General features: G+C 34.8%; 2 protein-coding genes across 2 annotated transcripts; one reads left to right on the forward strand and one right to left on the reverse strand.

The window, feature by feature from the left end:
• The first annotated feature begins 1,837 nt into the window (after positions 1-1,837).
• On the forward strand, positions 1,838-6,630 carry LOC100378532 (asparagine-linked glycosylation protein 11-like). Its single transcript, NM_001184864.1, is given in 4 exon segments — positions 1,838-1,932; positions 2,953-3,198; positions 4,774-5,705; positions 6,359-6,630. Coding segments are annotated over 4 exon segments (1,500 nt in total). The 5' UTR covers positions 1,838-1,882.
• A 3,642-nt stretch (positions 6,631-10,272) lies between these two features.
• LOC144357895 (bile acid-sensitive ion channel-like) lies at positions 10,273-20,464 on the reverse strand. Its single transcript, XM_085497950.1, has 8 exons — positions 20,208-20,464; positions 18,889-19,144; positions 18,329-18,451; positions 17,850-17,996; positions 12,042-12,246; positions 11,566-11,716; positions 11,338-11,429; positions 10,273-10,875 (listed from the first exon to the last, which is right to left on the reverse strand). Exons 1-8 carry the CDS (start codon positions 20,462-20,464, stop codon positions 10,721-10,723), a joined length of 1,386 nt encoding a protein of 461 aa, XP_085354076.1. The 3' UTR covers positions 10,273-10,720.
• Positions 20,465-25,238: the final 4,774 nt, after the last annotated feature.

A 25,238-nucleotide genomic window follows, 5' to 3' on the forward strand; every position in this document is an offset into this window, starting at 1 on the left:
TGAGTAAACCAGTAAACAAATCACTTGCTTGTGAATTTGGGATTAAAGTTACGTTTTATGTAAAGTGCCTGGAACGCTGTACATTTAGTCAAAGCAAGAAACATAAGGTGGTGAGGGCGCCTAGACGTATGAATCGTGGGATTTCATTCAACCGACTTTATATAGCGCGTGCGTCAGATGACCGACTTATATACATTCATTTTATATTACGAGTGTAAAATGTTTTCAGGTGAAAACAAATTATAAGATACATAGACAGTTCACAGCCATCATTCCTTGATGTTTTTATAATAAATTTCCTATAATAATACTTTATAGATTATAATAAAAGGTTTACAATTTTTACCATAATTACTTTTTGTTTATTTCAATTCAATGCCCCTGACCTATATATATAAATACAATATAATATTAATTAATATACGAAATTACTGAATAACACATCAGTAAAAGATTGCATAATGTAACTATTGCAGAATGGATTTCCCAAATTAAAAACATTTGTATACAATTAAACAAATATTCCGTGTGGGTGTTTGGTATACCAAGGGGATATATATAGCTGGCAGTGTTTTTTGCCAATGCATTTCCGAATCCACCACAAAATGCTGATATAAAATTTATATCAGCCTGAGTAGACCATTATAAGCTTTTTTCATTCATATAAAGACCAGTCTAAAATAATACTATCCTCGGGGGCGGACATCCGGGCATTTTCACCGCCTGGCAACCGGAGGCGGTGAAAAGAAAGGCCCAAAACTCGCAGAAAACGGTATTTTGGGATGATTGTTGAGACTCCTCTGAACAGTGTAACAAGATTAGCCTTACGTATGTAACATATATAAATTTGGTTGTTCGGGATTACTTCAAAGTTGAGTTTGTGTTGTTTTCTCGAATTTTCACCGGCTCGACCGGCGTTCCACAGCAGCGCGCACAGAGCCCATAGAAATGCATGTACAGTGGTGCGCGTCGTAGCAACGTGGAACGTCTTGTGACGTACCAAATAATTCATGTACAATATGCTCTTCTTAAAAATGCACATCTACTAGAATATTATATTCTATCGAATACATAATCTTGAAGATTAACTTAAACTATGGTCCGAAAAATGCCAAAAATGTAACCAATCAGTTTTGTTTTGTGGTGGATTCGGAAATGCATTGGCAAAAAACACTGCCAGCTATATATATCCCCTACTATGTTGTATCTACTGTCTGTAACAATATATTCACTGGTTTCTATGTACTATGTTGTATCTACTGTATGTGCCAATATATTCAATGGTTCCTATGTACTATGTTGTATCTACTGTCTGACAATATATTCCAGTGACGAAGTAATTATGTGACGTGAAAAGGGCGTATATGGGTACATTTTGTATTATTATTCAAATTATTAATCATTTAGAATGGATTAACTATTTGTATTTTGTAAAAACTGTATTGATGGGCGACTACAGATCAAGAAATTTACCTGTGAACGGTATTTTTTTTGACGCTTTGTCGTCATTGTGTCCGACATTTGGGAATACCTCATACTTTGTCGGTACGACATAGAGGGCGTGCTTTTACAGCGAGCACATCAATCACGCGTAGCATAGCGTTTGTATCAAAAATATAAACGGCCGGGTTACAGGCTTCAGAACAGTGACGTTGGTGGGTTCGAATGGTTTTCATATAAAAAAATAATTTGGCACAATTTACACTGTATTGTATCACTCAGTTCTTTCGCCTCGACGACACACGTTCAAAGGTCAAAGGTTAAAATGAGGCAATCTTTCGATTGACCTCGTCATAACTAGGACACGGAACTTGGTGTAGAAGTGACACGTCTTACAATCAGTCCATGCGATGTTCTGAGCTGCTCAACAGTGATTATTCTGATGTCCTCTAGTATTATCATGTTGGTTGTGTGGGTATCGATTTTTACTTCGTAAGTACATCAAATTACATTCACTATACCGCAAAAAAGCCACCATAATGTCACTATTGCTTTAGTTGTACTTAAACAATTTATTAACTCATAACAACCTACTGAAGGAGGTTGTGTACAATAGTACATGGTGATTAGGATATTGTTTTTGAAAGTGTAATTAAAGTCCTGATTTGACAATTATCTCGAAGAAGTTCGATCTACATAGAATTAGGAAATGAATTTCTCTGAGACAATGGCATCACATCCACAAATATGGTCTACCTGTATGTATAAACATAGTTTGGTCTTTCTCAGCTAAGAGTGAGATGCACCCTGGGAGTACCGCAGTGCAGATTAGACTTCATTTATACTAGCTAGTGGTATCTTCACAAAATTACTGGACATTTGTGTACATGTATTTTCATCACATGGCCTTGAAGAACCTCATTAATATGAATAGAAAATATTTTGAGTTCAAAATTGTGTTTTTCTGCCAATACATTTGCTAGCCCCCACTAATGTTGATACATGGGTGTTGATGGATCAAGACGAAAATGTCTAAATGTATATAATCCCCATATAAACATGAGGCTCAATACCATGGTGCAAATATAATTGAAAAGTATCATTTTTCATGAAAATATATCAATCAATAAATTTATTTATAAAATCTCTCAAAGCCAGAAATGCATCTTGAGAACGTATATGTTTTTGATTGGTTCACTTTGTCAAGTAATGCATGTATGTCTTTTGGATTGGTTTACTGAGTCATGTGATGATGTGTAACTTTTTGATTGGTTCACAGAGTCATGTGATGATGCACATGTTTTTATTGGTTCATTGTGTAATGTGATGCATGATTATGTTTTTGATTGCTTCACTTTGTCATGTAATGCATGTATAAATCAAGAAGAGTGTACTGTCTGAATTATAATGTCTTCTGGACAAGTAATTGTTATTACCTTGATACAAACGGCCCACTGATTCTCTGGTTTTTCCAAATTTGTAACTGTCTGCATATTATTATTATATTTACAGTTTATTGATCAGCATGTTGGTTCTACTGCTTGTTGTTGGTGCTATACTAATACCAATCACTGTTCTACTATTCCTTGGTATGAGACAATGGATTAAACAAAGATCCATGCAGCTGATTCCTCATTTGAAGACTCCAAACCCAGATGGTTCCATTCCTCAAATTGTGGGATTCTTCCATCCATACTGTAATGCGGGAGGCGGTGGTGAGAGAGTACTTTGGTGTGCGATTAATGCTTTACAAAGCAAGTAAGTCTTCTTCATGGTTAAATTAAAATAATTTTTCCTAATTAATATAACTTCCACAGACATACTACTTAATTTTTAAAACTTAATTTTAGTGGATTAGATGTTTGTGAAAGTAATTCACATTCTAAAAGAAACTTATGAAACCCTTGATGCATCATTTTACATCCTGACTGGAGATCACAACATTTCGTACCAGTGACGATATTTCAATAAATCGCAAGATGTTATTACATGTAGCAAGACAAATAGTTTTTTTAAAGCAATGCATATTCCCGTCAGATTGGAACATTCCCCTAGTCAACTCCCAGTGTGCCTCTAAATTATTCAATGTACATGCATTATATAATTTTTGGGGAAAACAAGAGTACCAGTTTTTTTAATGATTTGCTCACTTTCTACAAACATAGTTATGTGTGTGATATTCTTGATCAAAGCCAATTATATTCTATTAATTTGCACAGATGAAAAACCAATTATTTTTGCCACTGCGTTATTTTTCACGCTATTTATTTTTTGCAGCATCAAAAGGTGCTAAAACATCACTCTTAGACTATCTTTTGCCGTTGCCGAAATTTCAGATCAATACAGTATTATGTATTTAGTGCATGTAGCAAAATAAAAAAATTAAACTCATTGACATATTGCAGTAGGTGAACTTGTATTTACTTGTATGGTATTAGTACCTTGCATAATGCTGATAACAAATTATCTCATGTATTTTTAAAAGGGTTTACGAGGAGTTTTTGGGATTGCATATTCATGCATGTATCGGTTAATCTAAGGTCTGTTTTTTTCACCATGATAAGTTAGTTTGAGCTGCATACAACATTATCGCTAATTATGTATGTTACAATGCACAGGTAGTAAAAGCTGCTAAGTAAATGTGGTGTAGAGTATGGATAATTACTAAATGTTGAAATATGCTGAGTAGTTAATTAGGAGAAATGCAAGATTCATTCTAACATTTGGAGTATTACTTAATTATCTTTTTCTATCACTCATGTGTGACAATTCACCTTAAAATATATGCATCTTCTGTGGATGGCATAAATACTGTCTTATTGTCTATATTTTAAAACTTTAATTAGAAGGTGTATATGCAGTTATTTAATAATGTCTTTTAGATAGTATAAATATACATGACTTCCACAAACAGTCTTACATGTAGAAGTAGGGCATCGACCACTATTACATCTATTTCAATTTTTTACCTTTTTTTTTATGCAATAATAAAATTTTTGGTCGAGTGGCTTCATTGTATTACTTGTAATTGCTTCACTTCAATTAATAATGATAATTTTGCAACCGTAAATTAATTTTAAAGGCTTACAAGCTGCGTTTTTCCACAAATTTGTTCAAATTTTGTGATCCATATTCATGTAATATGTTTATGATAGCATCTACATGTAGATAGGCACAGAATGTTTTTTTTTATTTACTTATCATTCATTTGGAACCCCCAAAATTATTCTAGTTCGGTAATAATTAAAAAAAAATTAAAAAAAAAAATGCTACTTGTGCCTCTTTTTGGAATTATAAAATTTAATGTTTTTATATTAATATATTTGCTTGCAGATATAAAAATATAAAATGTGTTGTTTACACTGGCGATGAGGATGCAACAGGTCCAGAGATAATCCAGAAAGCGAGACAGCGATTTAATATAGTTGTCAAAAAACCTGTTGAGTTTATCTTCCTAAAGCGACGCAATTGGGTAGAAGCTACAACATGGCCTTATTTCACACTGCTTGGCCAGAGTTTAGGTTCACTGATGCTGGGATGGGAAGGATTGATGCAATGTGTACCCGATATTTACATTGATTCCATGGGTTATGCGTTCACTCTACCGATGTTCAAGTATTTGGGTGGATGTAAAGTTGGTTGCTACGTTCACTATCCAACAATTAGTACTGACATGCTTTCGCGTGTCCGAGAACGCAGACAGACATACAATAACCAAGACGTTGTTTCGCAAAGTTCAGTACTGACGAGCTTGAAAGTTTTGTACTATCGTATATTCGCGTACGTGTATGGTGTGGTTGGTGCAAGGTCTGACATAGTGATGGTCAATTCTACCTGGACACACGGACACATTCAGGACTTGTGGAGTGTTAAAGAGAAAACATCGATAGTGTATCCGCCATGCGATACTGAAGATTTTCTAAGACTACCCCTCGAAGATGACAGCACAAAACTTAATCACACAATTGTGTCCGTTGCTCAGTTTCGACCTGAAAAAGATCATAGATTACAGCTGCTTTCGTTTCAAAGACTACTTCGGTCGACATCGGAAACACAGCGGGATAGACTCACGCTGATATTGGTGGGTAGCTGCCGAAATCAGGGAGATGCAGCTAGGGTAGATGAATTAAGACAACTATGCGAGGACTTGAAAATCAGATCTAATGTTGAATTTAAATTAAACGTTTCATTTGATGAGTTGAAAAAATACCTTGGAGAGGCTACCATTGGTCTCCACACTATGTGGAATGAACATTTCGGTATTGGTAAGTGAAATATCATACATGTTTTTGTGTTTAGCTTTTCAGTCTTTTTCAGTCTTTTTCATTCCAAAGGATACATTATTCTGATTCCCATGATACAATGTAATAACAAGTATGTGCATTATACCTGTGAATAATAATTTACATTGTCATATCAGTGTGCACCAATGAATCATAATATACATGTATGGTGACATATGCCAGTGTGCATTTCAGTTTATTATAATGCACAGTGACGTGGTGTAACTCTAATTTAGGCATCAGGTGAGAGTGAAAGTTAAGTTTACAGTCTAACAACAAAAAACAGCCAGTTATTTCAATGCAATTTGTGTTGGTTTTAATTTTTTTTGAAGAAGTATCGGTACATATGAAGTTTTAAAAACAAACTTGAAGGCATTATATTATTTAGTAGTAAAAGGTCACATTAGTTACTTAATAGCTTTGAGATGTTTACAAACATTGATTATCACAAAGTCATGGTTATAGTAGCATATACAAAAAATTAAGTGTGCCAGTGAATTATAATGTAGTGTCATAAGGTGACACTGAATCATGTACTGACATGTCAGTGTGTGTACCTTAGATAAATCTATTGTTTTTTGTGTCAGATGTATAATAATATACTAGTACATCTTATCCTCTTTTATGTACGGTAGGTGTGGTTGAGTGCATGGCGGCTGGTACGGTTATCCTTGCACACAAATCGGGTGGTCCCAAGATGGATATTGTGGTAAACTACAATGACAAACCTACTGGTTTCCTTGCAAATGATGAAGAGTCTTATGCCAATGCCATGGAAACCATTCTAAAGATGCCAGCCCAGCAAAGAATGGAGATGAGGAAGAATGCCCGCAAATCTGTGGTTAGGTTTTCAGAACAGGAGTTCAATGATAATTTCCTCAATTCAGTGCAGTCTCTCTTTAATTAAGATATATGAAATATATTATTTTAAGAAGGATTAATTTTATATAAATTTGACTATTTAAAAAAGATGTTTAAATAGCAATACAAAGATGATAAATTTCAATTGAAAGTTTTTTTGATCAGTCTTACTAATCAGTCTTACTCACACACATCATGGTAGAACATCCTATGTTTGTGCAAGGTTTTTTTCTTATCAAAATATTTTGAACGATGCTAATGATTGTTTTTTAAACTATCATTATTTAACAAATTATATTCAATATTGCCATTATTTTGTGCGGAACTATAAAAATAATTAAAAAAAATCTGTAATTTCCACCAACACTAGTTCTCATTTTCAAACTTACTCGAAATATAGATTGCAATTTTAATGAAATTTCTATGAAGCATACATTCTTCACACTAGCAAATTCAAACATAATCAAATTAACAATATTGTACTACCGGTACATGTATAGGCTAATTTCAAACATAAACCTTGTTTTGTTATCACCACTAAGCATAAAGTAATTGCAGGCTTCCATGCTATGGTGTGATATTTGTTAGTTTAATCGTTCCATGACCACGGTGCTCTTCTGCAACAGGCAGATTTTGCAATTCTTGTTCTAAATGTGGTCTATGCCTAAATTAATGATAAGATCTGTATTGAGGAGAGGTTCAGAATAAATTGAATGTAAAACAGTCTTCATATTTCATACTATTAAGATACGTACACTCAAGTCTGGAATCAATTGACAATAAATATTAGCATATGACATTACAACACCATTTATTGCATTTTGTATTCCATTATGTGACATACCCTAGGATAACATTTGTATAGCAATATTTATGTGAATTCTCATGTGGCTAAAAATGTGCAAAAATAATATTGAATAAATTCTCCCCTGATGCACTCTTTATTAGTTTTCCAATTGAATCCAAATTTAGCATGTTAGTTTGAACCACTCATGAAGTAGTGTCATGGCTTTCATTTATTTATCTGTGTTTGCTCTCTGATAATTCAATAATTGATTAGATATCTGCTTTGATTATATTTGACAAAAATACAAACCATTGTAGGCTATGCAGACTGTTGGCAGACTGTTGGTTTTGTTTCTAAAGTTACTTTGTCATCAGTTATCCAAAAACTATGAGTTGATATATTTTATGGCAAGTTGCACAATACTCATGCATGTCATTTTTTCACAATCACAGAAAAATAGTGATAAGTATTTTCTTACATAAATTCCCCTTTGACTTTACATGTAACTGGTATTCATTCTAACATGAACAATATTCAAAATAGATAAAATTGTATGTGCAGTATCTAATTTAACAATGTCATTTGAAGAAACCACAACTATGTAATTTTTTTGTATTAAAACACATAGATGAATAGTCATGAATATTAATTATTATTATTCATGAATATGAATTAATAGTTTATATAATAGATGGCCATTTCTTTGGATTTTTCCTCAGACGAGTAGATAAAAGTGGATGTTGTCTAACTGACTATAGACTATGTATCATTATCAACTCGTTTTGAGTTAGTATAACTAGAAATGCAACTATGATGTACACTTAGTGACATTAATGACATTAACAGTAAATTGAACATTAAATCGTCATGCGATGCATTTCTCAATTACATGACGAACAAAATGAAATGCCAAAGTGCCTTCCACATTATTTTTTTTCATTATTAAAATACATCGTTAGTTCATTGAATTTATGATAATGAAGATTACGGTACGTAACAGAAAAAGCATAAATGTGTATAATTTATTTTTGTTTGGAAATTCAAAATAAAAAACAAACTCATATGTTTGTCTCATCATTTTGTTTACACCAACAAATGTATAATTGGGTCATTGAGTTTACCCAGACTATATGTGACTGTCTTCTAACTACACATCCTGCATCCGCTCTGTCTTTAATACGTTTACATCACAAAAAAGTTCTTTCGAAGCTTTCTTTGGTGTCAATTGTACTGGTGTTTCAGTGTGGCTCCACATACATACATACATACATACATGTATGTACATTTGCAGAATATTGATGATACAGAGTGTTTTTTTTGATACAAGTACGTGGATAAATTGGTTCAGTTCAATGATAAGTCTATGAGATTATTGGTGAATTCATTCTTCTGATACACATAGCGTAGGGTTATAATTAATACATGGAGGTAGCAAGTCCCATCATCAAAGTCTGGTTCAAACACAAAACAATTGTTTTTATAATCGAGGATAAACCATTACATTTTTTCTTAATTTGAAAACTTTACAGGCATGGCAGTGCATGACTTGTCAGTAATCGTATATGAATAATATATTCACAGTTTACTATGACAATATGAAAGGCACAACCCAAACTTTGATTCAGAAGTAAATTCATAGTGTAATAATAGTCGGCATTATAACTAGTCTAAATAAATCTGACTACTAAGTATTACAAGTTGCTGACCGCTTGAATGCCATGGCTATACGATGCTGACCACTCAAATGCCATGGCTATACGATGCTGACCACTCGAATGCCATATACACGATGCTGACCACTCGAATGCCATATACACGATGCTTACCACTCGAATGGCATGACGATACGATGCTGACCACTCTAATGCCATGGCTATACGATGCTGACCACTCGAATGCCATGGCTATACGATGCTGACCACTCGAATGCCATATACACGATGCTTACCACTCAAATGGCATGGCTATACGATGCTGACCACTCTAATGCCATGGCTATACAATGCTGACCACTCTAATGCCATGGCTATACAATGCTGACCACTTGAATGCCATGGCTATACAATGCTGACCACTCGAATGCCATGGCTATACAATTCTGACCACTTGAATGCCATGGCTATACAATGCTGACCACTCGAATGCAATGGCTATACGATGCTGACCACTTGAATGCCATGGCTATACGATGCTGACCACTCAAATGCCATGGCTATATGATGCTGACCACTTGAATGCCATGGCTATACGATGCTGACCACTTGAATGCCATGGCTATATGATGCTGACCACTTGAATGCCATGGCTATACGATGCTGACCACTCAAATGCCATGCTATATAAGTTATGAATGGTGCATTTTTTACAACCATTTATGGCCTCGCTATCTAACACTTGTGGTGGCTTTTACACATGTTCTATTCAATGCTTTGGCATCTAAGCCAACGTTTAACTTCTATCTTTGCCATGTTTGTAAACCTCACAGATTCACTTCTGTTGCTAGTATGCTGCAGTTAGGTCATAGAATGATAATATACATGTATACCACTATGCCCATCAAGACATAGTTTTAGCTGATGGCCCACGTGTACATGATATACAATACTGCATGAATTTTATCATAATTACTAGTAACTGAATTTATATACAATCATATTTGATGGACATATCAGGTGACGTCAATATCTGCACAAATATTACATGGATCCAAATTTAGCATGTCAGTTTAAGCCACTCATGATGTAGCGTCATGACTTTTATTTATCTATCTGTGTTTGCTCTCTGATAACGCAACAAATGATTAGATATCTGCTTTGATTATATTTGACACAAACCATTGTAGGCTATGCAGACTGGTGGCTATGTTGTATCTAAAATTGTGACCAGTTATTCAAAAATGAGTATGGCAAGTTGGACTATATTTTTCACATTGCAATCACCAAAAGTTAACTAGTGATAAGTATTTTTTTACATAAATTCCCCATTGACTTTACATGTAACTGGAAAAAATGTCTTCATTCTAACATGAACAATATTCAAAATAGAGAGATAAAATTGTATGTGCAGTATCTAATTTAACAATGTAATTTGAAGAAACCATCTAAACCATCATGTATCTAGAATTGTAACCAGTTATTCAAAAACTATGAGTATGACAAGTTGCACTATATTTTTGACATCGCAATCACCAAAAAATAATTAGTGATAAGTAATTTCTTATATAAATTTCTCATTGACTTTACATGTAACTGGAAAAAAGGTATTCATTCTAACATGAACAATATTCGAAATAAAAAGATAATGTCTACATACATGTCAGTATTATAATCTAGGTATATCTAATCGTCGTTTAGTTTTGAATCTCGTCCAGTTCGCCATCAATGGAGTTCACCTTTTTAGCCTTACAACATAAACCTGCTATTTTCTTAGAAATGTATTCAAATATTTCAATGAGGGTGATAACACTAATTCCAATGAAGAGTCCAAGCTGTCCACCCACGTCACCTGCAAATAATAATAATAAATGCTGGAATTTAAGAAAGGGCTGGTAAGGGAATTACAACATATTAATTGGGTGATTTACAAATATATCCTATTCAGATATTTGAATAATAATGGTTATGTTAATAATTGTTCATATTTTATTTTATTTTACTTTTTTATTTGATACTAGTATTTGCAGTAAAATATAATACACCTCTCCCATAAATTGCGCCCTCTAGTGACGAAGCTTTCTATGACGTAAAAAGGTACCACAAAGGCCATCATCGATATCTATGCAAATTATGTTTTTTGTAAAAGTCTACTGTATTCTAGATACTGAACTACCGCAAAACCAAAAACACTGGTCGCTTTGAATGACACTGCCTTCCCTCATATAGGTAATTGTGCTGCTGTCACAAAAGCGTGCCACCACTATAGAAATGATATAAATATCTGCGATTTGTCATATTATTGTATACTTACTGAGAAGTGCAGATGACGTCATCGCTTCTGTCTGTGTATATTGTTCGTATTGTATTTGGGAATAATAGACATCAACGAATACATAACTGTCTCTGAAAGGAGTGTATATAGCTTTGATTAATGTATGTAAATTACATACAAACTCTTTAGAATTGTCAAATTTCAATATTACCATATGATATGATAATCATCTAAACCCACACTTATAGCATTTCATAAATGTCTTACTTTATCTCTTCTAATGTAACACTGTGATACTTTTCCACTTGTTCAGCAACATTGTTATTTGGAATTGTTGCATAAGATAGGGACATAGGATACGTTGAATAATTACAAGATACAGCACACGGATTTTCAATGACTTTTGATGTCCAATTATCTACAAAATAGAATAATCAGACAAACATTGTAAATGGATGAGACGATGATGAATACATGAATTAAAATCAGTTAATTGACTATGTACATTACTTTATCGATGTCACAACTACCGTAAAATCTGTATTAGAAATATGCATCCCTCAAAGAAGTGGCATCCATTCTTTTTGAACAATTGAGGCCGAAAACTCATTCACAATCCATTTCTTATATGTGTAGATGCTCTAATAGAAGCAACATCCCCTCTGTTGCATTGTACCATTGCTGTAAAAAAACCGCAGCTTCTAATACAGATTATACATTAGTATTTGTAGTCAATGACTTACTAACTAAACGTTGAACACACGTTGTACTCTGGCTCAGAGAGCAGACCTGTTCATCACCAGGCATATATAGAGGGCGGCATCCACACTCTTTGTATATGATGCGTTTGGAATACTCCAATAAACAACCAGCAAGACTATAGGAGGTGAAATATTCAACAGCTGCATTTCTATCACACTGACCCCATGGTGGCTCTAAGGAAATATACTAAAAATATAAAGGATTAATGGTGTGAGTTTAGTGTTCACATATATTTCCGACTGGTAGCAAACTGAGCATGGGTATTGGGTGCTGTTTGTGCATGGAACATAGTACATAGGAAGCAGTTAATATATTGTGACAGACAGTAGGTACAACATAGTACATAGTAATCAGTAAATATATTGTTACAGACAGTAGATACAACATAGTACATAGAAACCATTGAATATATTGTGACAGACAGTAGATACAACATAGTACATAGTAATCAGTAAATATATTGTTACAGACAGAAGATACAACATAATACATAGGAACCAGTGAATATATTGTTACAGACAGTAGATACAACATAGTACATAGGAACCAGTGAATATATTGTTACAGACAATAGATACAACATAGTACATAGGAACCATTGAATATATTGTCACAGACAGTAGATACAACATAGTACATAGTAACCAGTGAATATATTGTTACAGACAGTAGATACAACATAGTACATAGGAACCAGTGAATATATTGTTACAGACAGTAGATACAAGATAGTACATAGGAAACATTGAATATATTGTCACAGACAGTAGATACAACCTAGTACATAGGAACCAGTAAATATATTGTTACAGACAGTAGATACAACATAATACATAGGAACCAGTGAATATATTGTTACAGACAGTAGACACAACATAGTACATAGGAACCAGTGAATATATTGTTACAGACAGTAGATACAACATAGTACATAGGAACCATTGAATATATTTTCACAGACAGTAGATACAACATAGTACATAGTAACCAGTGAATATATTGTTACAGACAGTAGATACAACATAGTACATAGGAACCATTGAATATATTTTCACAGACAGTAGATACAACATAATACATAGTAACCAGTGAATATATTGTTACAGACAGTAGATATAACATAATACATAGAAACCAGTGAATATATTGTGACAGACAGTAGATACAACATAGTACATAGTAATCAGTAAATATATTGTTACAGACAGTAGATACAACATAATACATAGGAACCAGTGAATATATTGTTACAGACAGTAGATACAACATAGTACATAGAAACCAGTGAATATATTGTTACAGACAGTAGATACAACATAGTACATAGGAACCATTGAATATATTGTCACAGACAGTAGATACAACATAGTACATAGTAACCAGTGAATATATTGTTACAGACAGTAGATACAACATAGTACATAGGAACCAGTGAATATATTGTTATAGACAGTAGATACAACATTGTACATAGGAACCAGTGAATATATTGTCATAGACAGTAGATACAACATAGTACATAGGAACCAGTGAATATATTGTCACAGACAGTAGATACAACATAGTACATATGAACCAGTGAATATATTGTTATAGACAGTAGATACAACATAATACATAGGAACCAGTGAATATATTGTTACAGACAGTAGATACAACATAGTACATAGAAACCAGTGAATATATTGTTACAGACAGTAGATACAACATAGTACATAGGAACCATTGAATATATTGTCACAGACAGTAGATACAACATAGTACATAGTAACCAGTGAATATATTGTTACAGACAGTAGATACAACATAGTACATAGGAACCAGTGAATATATTGTTATAGACAGTAGATACAACATTGTACATAGGAACCAGTGAATATATTGTCATAGACAGTAGATACAACATAGTACATAGGAACCAGTGAATATATTGTCACAGACAGTAGATACAACATAGTACATAGGAACCAGTGAATATATTGTTATAGACAGTAGATACAACATAGTACATAGTAACCAGTGAATATATTGTTACAGACAGTAGATACAACATAGTACATAGGAACCAGTGAATATATTGTTACAGACAGTAGATACAACATAGTACATAGGAACCATTGAATATATTGTCACAGACAGTAGATACAACATAGTACATAGTAACCAGTGAATATATTGTTACAGACAGTAGATACAACATAGTACATAGGAACCAGTGAATATATTGTTATAGACAGTAGATACAACATTGTACATAGGAACCAGTGAATATATTGTCATAGACAGTAGATACAACATAGTACATAGGAACCAGTGAATATATTGTCACAGACAGTAGATACAACATAGTACATAGTACCAGTGAATATATTGTTTCAGACAGTAGATACAACATAGTACATAGGAACCAGTGAATATATTGTTATAGACAGTAGATACAACATTGTACATAGGAACCAGTGAATATATTGTCATAGACAGTAGATACAACATAGTACATAGGAACCAGTGAATATATTGTCACAGACAGTAGATACAACATAGTACATAGTACCAGTGAATATATTGTTTCAGACAGTAGATACATCATAGTACATAGGAACCAGTGAATATATTGTTACAAACAGTAGATACAACATAGTACATAGGATCCAGTGAATATATTGTGACAGACAGTAGATACAACATAGTGCATAGAAACCATTGAATATATTGTTACAGACAGTAGATACAACATAGTACATAGGAACCAGTGAATATATTGTGACAGACAGTAGATACAACCTAGTACATAGAAACCAGTGAATATATTGTCACAGACAGTAGATACAACATAGTACATAGGAACCAGTGAATATATTGTTGCAGACAGTAAATACAACATAGTACATAGGAACCAGTGAATATATTGTCACATACAGTAGATATAACATAGTACATAATAACCAGTAAATATTTTGTTACAGACAGTAGATACAACATAGTACATAGGAACCAGTGAATATATTGTTACAGACAGTAGATACAACATAGTACATACGAACCAGTGAATATATTGTGACAGACAGTAGATACAACATAGTACATAGGAACCAGTGAATATATTGTGACAGACAGTAGATACAACATAGTACATAGTAATCAGTGAATATATTGTGACAGACAGTAGATACAACATAGTACATAGGAACCAGTGAATATATTGTGACAGACAGTAGATACAACATAGTACATAGGAACCAGTGAATATATTGTTACAGACAGTAGATACAACATAGTACATAGGAACCAGTGAATATATTGTGACAGACAGTAGATACAACCTAGTACATAGAAACCAGTGAATACATTGTGACAGACAGTAGATACAACATAGTACATAGGAACCAGTGAATATATTGTCACATACAGTAGATACAACATAGTACATATGAACCAGTAAATATATTGTTACAGACAGTAGATACAACATAGTACATAGGAACCAGTGAATATATTGTGACAGACAGTAGATACAACCTAGTACATAGAAACCAGTGAATATATTGTTACAGACAGTAGATACAACATAGTACATAGGAACCAGTGAATATATTGTGACAGACAGTAGATACAACCTAGTACATAGGAACCAGTGAATATATTGTCACAGACAGTAGATACAACCTAGTACATATGAACCAGTAAATATTTTGTTACAGACAGTAGATACAACATAATACATAGGAACCAGTGAATATATTGTAACAGACAATAGATACAACATAGTACATAGGAACCAGTGAATATATTGTGACAGACAGTAGATACAACATGGTACATAGAAACCAGTGAATATATTGTCATAGACAGTAGATACAACATAGTACATAGGAACCAGTGAATATATTGTGACAGACAGTAGATACAACATGGTACATAGAAACCAGTGAATATATTGTAACAGACAGTAGATACAACATAGTACATAGGAAGCAGTGAATATATTGTCACAGACAGTAGATACAACATAGTACATAGTAACCAGTGAATATATTGTTACAGACAGTAGATACAACATAGTACATAGAAACCAGTGAATATATTGTTACAGACAGTAGATACAACATAGTACATAGGAACCAGTGAATATATTGTTACATACAGTAGATACAACATAATACATAGGAACCAGTGAATATATTGTGACAGACAGTAGATACAACATAGTACATATAAACCAGTGAATATATTGTGACAGACAGTAGATACAACCTAGTACATAGAAACCAGTGAATATATTGTTACAGACAGTAGATACAACATAGTACATAGGAACCAGTGAATATATTGTAACAGACAATAGATACAACATAGTACATAGGAACCAGTGAATATATTGTGACAGACAGTAGATACAACATGGTACATAGAAACCAGTGAATATATTGTCATAGACAGTAGATACAACATAGTACATAGGAACCAGTGAATATATTGTGACAGACAGTAGATACAACATGGTACATAGAAACCAGTGAATATATTGTAACAGACAGTAGATACAACATAGTACATATGAACCAGTGAATATATTGTCACAGACAGTAGATACAACATAGTACATAGTAACCAGTGAATATATTGTTACAGACAGTAGATACAACATAGTACATAGAAACCAGTGAATATATTGTTACAGACAGTAGATACAACATAGTACATAGGAACCAGTGAATATATTGTTACAGACAGTAGATACAACATAATACATAGGAACCAGTGAATATATTGTGACAGACAGTAGATACAACATAGTACATAGAAACCAGTGAATATATTGTGACAGACAGTAGATACAACCTAGTACATAGAAACCAGTGAATATATTGTTACAGACAGTAGATACAACATAGTACATAGGAACCAGTGAATATATTGTTACAGACAGTAGATACAACATAGTACATAGGAACCAGTGAATATATTGTTACAGACAGTAGTTACAACATAATACATAGTAACCAGTAAATATATTGTGACAGACAGTAGATACAACATAGTACATAGGAACCAATTAATATATTGTCATAGACAGTAGATACAACATAGTACATAGGAACCAGTGAATATATTGTCACAGACAGTAGATACAACATAGTACATAGTAACCAGTGAATATATTGTTACAGATAATATATACAACATGGTACATAGGAACCAGTGAATATATTGTCACATACAGTAGATACAACATAGTACATAGGAACCGGTGAATATATTGTCACAGACAGTAGATACAACATAGTACATAGTAACCAGTGAATATATTGTTACAGATAGTAGATACAACATAGTACATAGAAACCAGTGAATATATTGTCACAGACAGTAGATACAACATAGTACATAGTAACCAGTGAATATATTGTGACAGACAGTAGATACAACATAGTACATAGAAACCAGTGAATATATTGTCACAGACAGTAGATACAACATAGTACATAGTAACCAGTGAATATATTGTGACAGACAGTAGATACAACATAGTACATAGTAACCAGTAAATATATTCTTAAAGACAGTAGATACAACATAGTACATAGGAACCAATTAATATATTGTCACATACAATACATTGGCGACTGGATTTGGAGATTTGTTGCATAATATTGAATTTGGGAGAGAGTTACTAGTTAATAGTATTGATTTTCCAGAAATGTGTGTTTTGCCAGTCAGTAACTACCGCATATTTTCTTCAAGTTCCATTCAAAGTGCAGCAAATCTCAAGAACTAAATACACTCACCCTGACTTGTTTTATATCTGCGAATGTTCGGGTTCCTGGCTGTAATGCATATCCCTGTGATTCCATGGCTGGAGGCTCGCCTTTTGGATGCACCATAAATTTGACGCCAGCTTCAACATTTCCAAACATACTCTCTGAATATTCGTCCTGAAACAGTCCTCAGATGGATTATGTAGGTCAAACAAAGTGCATGATGTCACAGTGATATACAGAGTATATTGTAATGTGTATGGCATGGTATATAAAGTACTTGTACGATTATTAATTTCATGACAAATCTTCAATGAAGGCAGAATTTTAATATAAAAACTCAATTATATTCATAGACCATAAGCATAGAATCAAATTAATCATCTTGGAATGAGAATTCTAATAGAGTGCATATCATGTATATGGGTTTGAATGAGACGAAGGAATTTCGTGAAATGGTCATGTTTATCAGATAAGCACAACGTTATGTTTAAAGTTGCCAGACTAACCTGTTGTATATGCAGTGCTAATTTTAAACCATGGGCATTACCAGGAATTCTTTGTTCTAAATATTCATCTCCCCCATTGAACGTAAAACAGTTTCCGAATTGTGTGAAAGTATGGATAAAATTCTGTCAATAACAAACACATATAAAAACATACAATAATTCGGTGTTGTTATAGTATGAAACAAAACAAAAAAACATTAATCTTCTGTACGATTTGATTCAGTGCGTAAATTTTACACGTATATCCAGCTCTCTTAGCATATATGCATTGCAGCCATGGCTATATATTATTTATCGAGAATATCTTGATTGGAAACTATTAAATGTATTCCCTGCCATTGCCTTAAACAAACCCTGGATTTTTTTTTATTCTGCCGTTACTGTGGTAACCGATTGAAGACATTATTATATATATATCATATCATATGTAATATGAGTTTTAAAATGAGTTGTTGTTTTTCAATCATACTTGCTATATTTTTTTTAAAAATATTTTAAAATATAGAGACGTTTCTACCGAAAACTACACCTATGCTAAAAATACTGATTGAAGGTCAAACCTTCTCATCACATCGATGTCCATTCCACAAACATTCTATAATATTAAGCTGCCAGCCTGTGGTTCTGGTAACGTCCTCTACATCTAGTCCATTGGGGAAATAACGATCCAACTCACTTTGTAGTTTCTCCAAGGTGATTCCGTAATGTTCCAGGAATGAAATATGGGCGTTAAGAAGTTTACTATTGGCTAATTGGAGATATAGAGAAAGGGCCCAGCTATCATTCACATATTGGTCAAGAAGTGATTGAGTATATCTGCAGAAAATAGGAAAAGTAACCGTTAATGCAATAAAAAATAGTACAGTCTGTAGTCTGTAGTACAGATGGAAAATGGACTTTTTATAATTTATTGATTAGTTGCATACATATTTTGTAGTTTGCAGCACAGGGGTGGCGGAACACAATTTTGCAAGGGGGGGGGTCTGCTCACCAATTCGTGCCGAAGGCCCGACCTTACTAGGGGATCCAGGGGGGGGGGGATCTAGACTCTTTGAAACGCTATTTTCTGCATTTTTGCAAAGGGCAAATTTCGCTGACACAAAGGGTTTCAGCTTGATTTTGGAGGGGCGACACCCTAACAGTTTTGTCGAGGGAACGACCCCTCTGCCTACTCCCCCTGCGCCATCGCCACTGCAGCATATAATGCACCATTCATTGTCAAAGGGGAAAGCACACGCTGGTCTAGAACGTTGCGTTCTGGTCGCAATAAACGTTTGTTTCATTGGCGGAATAAATAACAAACATTGGAATAAACAATTGGTTGAGATGACCTTTGGAAAGATTATCTGTGGCACGTTTGAGGCATTCACTGACAACATCTAAATCATACATTTTAGTATTCATCTGCCATTTGTGGGTAAATATCTGTGATATTCAGGTTACTACAAAATAACAGTTTGTAATAATAATAGTTATATCTGTGTATAGTATATAGTGTATTTTAATACTAGTATTGACAATTTAGGACAATTCTACAAACCACCTCTAGCATTTATAACTTGTTTGCATCCCGTAATGCTTCTTGCAGTTTTAATATTATATTATGATTTGGATAAACATGAGAATGATGACCTCGTTTGTCACAGTACAGTAATAGAAAATACATTGTGAATATAAGCTTGATATGACACGAAGTTGACCAAATTTGGGTATATAGTTGAATGTATGTTGTTTGACATTGCTGTATTACTTTTTGTGGGGAAATCTGGTTTAGGAAACACATATTTGTTATCTGTATATCTCTTTGTCAGTCCAGACTCCTATCTGAAATATTAGCTCGAACACCACACACGATGTATACAGTCATATACGTACGTACCTATTAAAATTGCAAAATGTGACTGCTGGGAACTCCACTCGCCCTGGATAATTGATTGAAATTTCTGTATTGGTGTTGTACTCCGTATACGCGATTATTCTCAACGATATTTGCCAGATGCAAACTCCAAAACACGCCAACACAATCATAATCCAAATTATTCGTACACTAAATCGACTGTTGTCCGCGACCCTGGCAACTCCATGCATCGATGTACTAGCCGCGAATTTATAGTCGAGGCTTTCACTATTAGCCATTACTCAGAGTTGACTCTTAATGCACTTGGATATCTCCGTGGAATGGTATGTATATGCGACCACTGTTGAGACAAACACATACATGAAAGTTTAATTAATTAAATAACAAATTTGCGTCGGTAAATTTTTTTAGACAAATATTCAAAAACTTACAACGCGACACAAACGAAATAAATCCAAACCAAAACAGTACAGGAACAATATAATGGTAACATGTTTAAATACTGTTAGAGACAAAAATGTCCGCCAGCCAGCCAAATGTTAATCAAACGACAAACACATCAGCGTGCATTTGAAGTCCAGTGTTACTCGACACTATCAACTTTGAAAAAATCAGTCACACACTGTTCGGGAAATGACGTGAGACGGGCAGCTGGTACCTACAACATAAGTTCCCGTTTCAGACTACATCTATTGATATATTTAAATCGGTAATAAAACACTATTTTTCATTCAATATTAATTCTCATCAAGATTACATTATCCTGTTGTATTTATTATCACGTCTAGTTCGAAGTGTCCGGCTGCAATGCCCACTGGCAATCGAAAACAAAAGTTAAATATATGAGGCTTAATATTTTATCAGAAACAAAATAAAGAAAACTAGTATTATTGTTATCATGACAGTAAAACCCCCACTCTTGCATATAGTAGATAGAGATATAGTATTTTCAACAAACTTACATGAACGTACGGACACTTGGGAGTACTTTTCAATATCATTCACGAAGATACTTAAAATAGTAATAGAAAACAGTACCGAACCTTGATGAACACCAAAGTCACAGTCGAAGAAATACGCACGTGTGTTTTGACATGATATACGTTGAATTTAAAACCACGCTATTATTTATAGGATACTAAGTAATGGTCGATTCGATTTATTGTGGTAGGGGTTTCTACCGAGTTTTGGGAGCTCAATAATCGTAGTTCAGCTTCATAAGTTGGTAGACTAGAGGTATGTACCGGGCCGCGGAAAAATTGGTAAAATTGTACGGTTCGCTGACAGTCCGTTTGACTGCAGCTCCCTCCCCGTCACCAATCGAGCTGATGTTAATGTCGACCCACTCGTTACTGCTCTGATGTTCCTCTCTATTCAACAACAGTTCTTACCTTTTGTAAACATAAGCAAGCAAATTGCGTAGTTTCTAATTTGAGACACCTATATACTTTGTCATGGATTGCTCATAGTCCAAGCTCACTGTCAGTTAATAACAACTGTCCTTAGAAGGTAACAAAATACAATGAACTAAAGGGGAAATGCAATCATATGGTTGTCAGTGGGGAAGTACACACGTGACTTAGATGTTAATTTCCAAATATAAAAACACGTAATGTTGCGGGTTTACACTATAAGTACATGTTATTATTCTATGAAAATTTCAGAGATCTACAATTAAACGGTGGTTAAAATTAACAACAACAAATTAACAACCCGCATAGTTGTAGTTGTGGGTCTATATCTCTTGTTGTGTCGGTCTTTAGTCTTTGTGATGGTATTTTATTCATTTCTGATACATTTGGTGCATTTCTGGTACATTTTCTGACATTAGAATTTTTATCGATACAGAAGAGCTATGGTTCCTCCAATAGACTTGCGTAACACAAACGTCGACGCTAAAGGGCATAGCAAAGAAAAGTCGACAAAAGCAGAATATTTTCTCGCATCACACCATCGAAGCTAACGCAAATCAATAATACGTTTATTAAACTTTGACCAAAACCAAAATCGTGACAAAAACAATTAGTTTGATGTTTTTTCCCCCCGGGATTTAGTGCCCCGAACCACATGTAACTCCGGCGGCAGCCATTTTCTTCAGGTGGAACAAGAACAGTATGACGTTACACGGAGAAGGTATTCCAAATAACGTTTTGGATACTCCCGTAAAGCGAACTAGTCGTCGTCGTCTACTTGAGATGCATGCGTATACACACATTTCTTTTTAGACAAAAGTGAAAATAAATGTCTTTCCATGCATGTAGGATGCAGGAAAAATATACGACACCAGTAAACACCACGAAGTCTATAGGAAAATACTAATATTATACAATACAATACAATACTGGTCGAGTGAGCACGTCGTTTCCAGCGCTCCGTGCGTTTTCGCCTGGTTTTGGTGTCTTGCTTCCGTCTGAGTTGTGATTTTTGTTATGGGCGTTCTATATTGTTGTTATTGTCACTACGTGAGTAACTTTTTGGTTTACTTTAACATATTTTGGTGCCTTTTGGAGTGTTCCTTGCCTCTGCCTTGGCAAGGTGGTCGGCGACCAAGATGGCTGCCGCCCACACACGACCACCTTCAACGCCAACAAGTCAGTTAACGAGAAATCATGCGATAAGGTGTGAAAATATTGATGGAATTCCAGTCGAAACCTATGTGGAGGCAATTGCTGATTTGATCGGGGCTACTGATATTGTGGCGGCCTCTCGCATGAACCGATCTGTCATTGTTTTTCGATCTAATGTCTCATGGGTTGACATGGTCTCTGCCGCTGGCATAGCTACCGCTGGCATTGATATTGGAGATTTGCATGTGTCAGTCGAACCTCTAGTCCGTCCCTCAACTAAAATCAAATGTACCCCCTTTTTTGCCAGATAAATGTATTACTGACGCCTTGGCCAGCTATGGGCGTGTTATGAGCGCGGTGCGAGCGATCCCACTCGGTTGTAAAAATCCAACACTGAAACACGTTAAGTCTTTTCGCCGCCAGGTTTATGTTCATTTAAAAGATCTAAATATTAATGGTTTATTGCCTATTACATTCCAAGGTCAAACATACAACATTTATGTTTCATCCGATGAACTGACTTGCTTTTCATGTAAGATGAAGGGGCACACACGAAAAACATGTCCTAACTCACAATCAATAGATATGCAAATGACACACAGTGAAAACAATGGTAATCAAAATAACTCAACAACAGATATGCAACAGGTAAAAGGTAACTTAAATACCACTGACACACTGACTGACGAAAACGATGACATAACCGATAAAAATGTTACAACACCAGCTGATATTGCTATACAAAGTAATGTGACCCATCTAACAGAAAACATTGAAACTGATATGGCTACTGGCTCAACCAAGAACACGACAAAAAAGCGCACGCGTTCAAAATCGCCAGAGAGCAGAGAAACACAAAGTGGTGACATAAATAATGAAAATAAGACTGAACCGATCCTCAAAAAGCGCAACGATGGAAATGAAAATGAAATAGAAACTATTGAAGAAAATATTTCAATTGATGAAGAGAGGGTACAAACCCCTCCTTCCCCGCCCATTGCATCACCTTCGCCTCCCCCACCCTGTTCGCCCTCCAAACCACATGTTTATGTCAATGTGACAGTGCAACCCTGTGCCACAACCCGATGACACTGTGTTGTCTTCATTTCCACCATCCCCCTCACTTGATTTCACTGCTACATCCCCGCGCTACTCACCGCTTTCTGCTATCCCGCTTGACTTAAGTGGGCTAACCGATCAGTCTCAAGACCTTTTTAACACACCAAATCTACCAGATCAAACAAATGTTGAAATGGAGGCAACTGTTAGTGAATGTAGCGTCAATGAAGGGTCTACGATATCCGAGATTTCAACGTGTACTGACAGTAATAAAACAGCTATATCAAATGAAAATATTAAAGAGTTTTTGGTGTCCACGCTACATTCTCGTAGATTTATAGACAAGTGCTTTGAATTTTGTCCCAATCTTAAGATACTTGCTAGACACCTAATAAACTACCGAAACTCACAACAATTGAACACTTCAGACAAAACGCGCATTCACAGACTCATTAAAAAAATAAAACAACAAATCAGAACTGGCCGATTTAAAAACAAACAAACTTCACTCTCATGATGGCAAGCTCAATAACATGCGCAACATACAATGTTAATGGCTGTCGAGATGCTCTCAAACGATATAGTGTATTTGAATATCTTAAGCGTGACCACCCATGCAATTTGTATATGTTACAGGAAACGTATTCTCTTGCATCAGATGAAAACATATGGAAACTTGTGTGGCGTGGCCTTGGTATCTTTTCTCATGGCACTGTTAATCGCGCAGGTGTAGCTATCTTGTTTTCCCCAGCAGCAAACGTAAATATTTTATCACAGTATGAAATCATGCCTGGGTACATTGTGCACGCCCATATTCAAATAAATAATATCTCATTTCACATTATAAATATGTATGCACCCATCAACGGCGCTGAGCGCATGGAATGTTTTTCGAAGCTTGAACATTTTATTAGTAATTTAAACAACGACCCTGTGATAATGGGAGGAGATTTTAACTGCACTACTGAACCTGAAATAGATCGAAATAAAGGTTGAGAACCTGACATGCGCACAGCCAGGCTGCTCAAATCTGTCATACATCGCCTCAAACTGTGTGATGCATGGCGTCAGCACTATGGTAACACGTTGAATTTTACTTGGGGTCGTGGTGGTACTCTGGTGCGTTTAGATAGAATTTACATCAGCAAGTGCTTGCGCGGTAAAATTAAAAATATCAATACCAGTAATGGTGCGCTAGCGTTTTCTGATCATTCTCTTGTCAGCATCATCATCGCTAGAGACGGTGGTAAACATAAGAGTCCTGTGTGGTGTATGAACACCGGGATTTTGGGAGATGATGAATACGTAGCTGTTATCACTGAGTTTTGGGCGAAGTGGCAATCGTTCCGAAACAATCATGCGAATATCCAGGCGTGGTGGGACATCGGGAAAAACAAAATCAAATTATTAACAAAGCAATATTGCA

This window comes from Saccoglossus kowalevskii, chromosome 4 (assembly GCF_978046115.1).
Source record: "Saccoglossus kowalevskii chromosome 4, keSacKowa6.1, whole genome shotgun sequence".
NCBI lineage: Eukaryota > Metazoa > Hemichordata > Enteropneusta > Harrimaniidae > Saccoglossus > Saccoglossus kowalevskii.

Coding starts and splice junctions, on each gene's coding strand:
- LOC144357895 (XM_085497950.1), bottom strand. CDS start 20,464: ATGGCTAATAGTGAAAGCCTCGACTATAAATTCGCGGCTAGTACATCG. Junction 19,145..20,207: donor ACATTTTGCAATTTTAATAG/GTACGTACGTAT, acceptor TATTTTCTGCAG/ATATACTCAATCACTTCTTG. Junction 18,452..18,888: donor GACATCGATGTGATGAGAAG/GTTTGACCTTCA, acceptor TGTTATTGACAG/AATTTTATCCATACTTTCAC.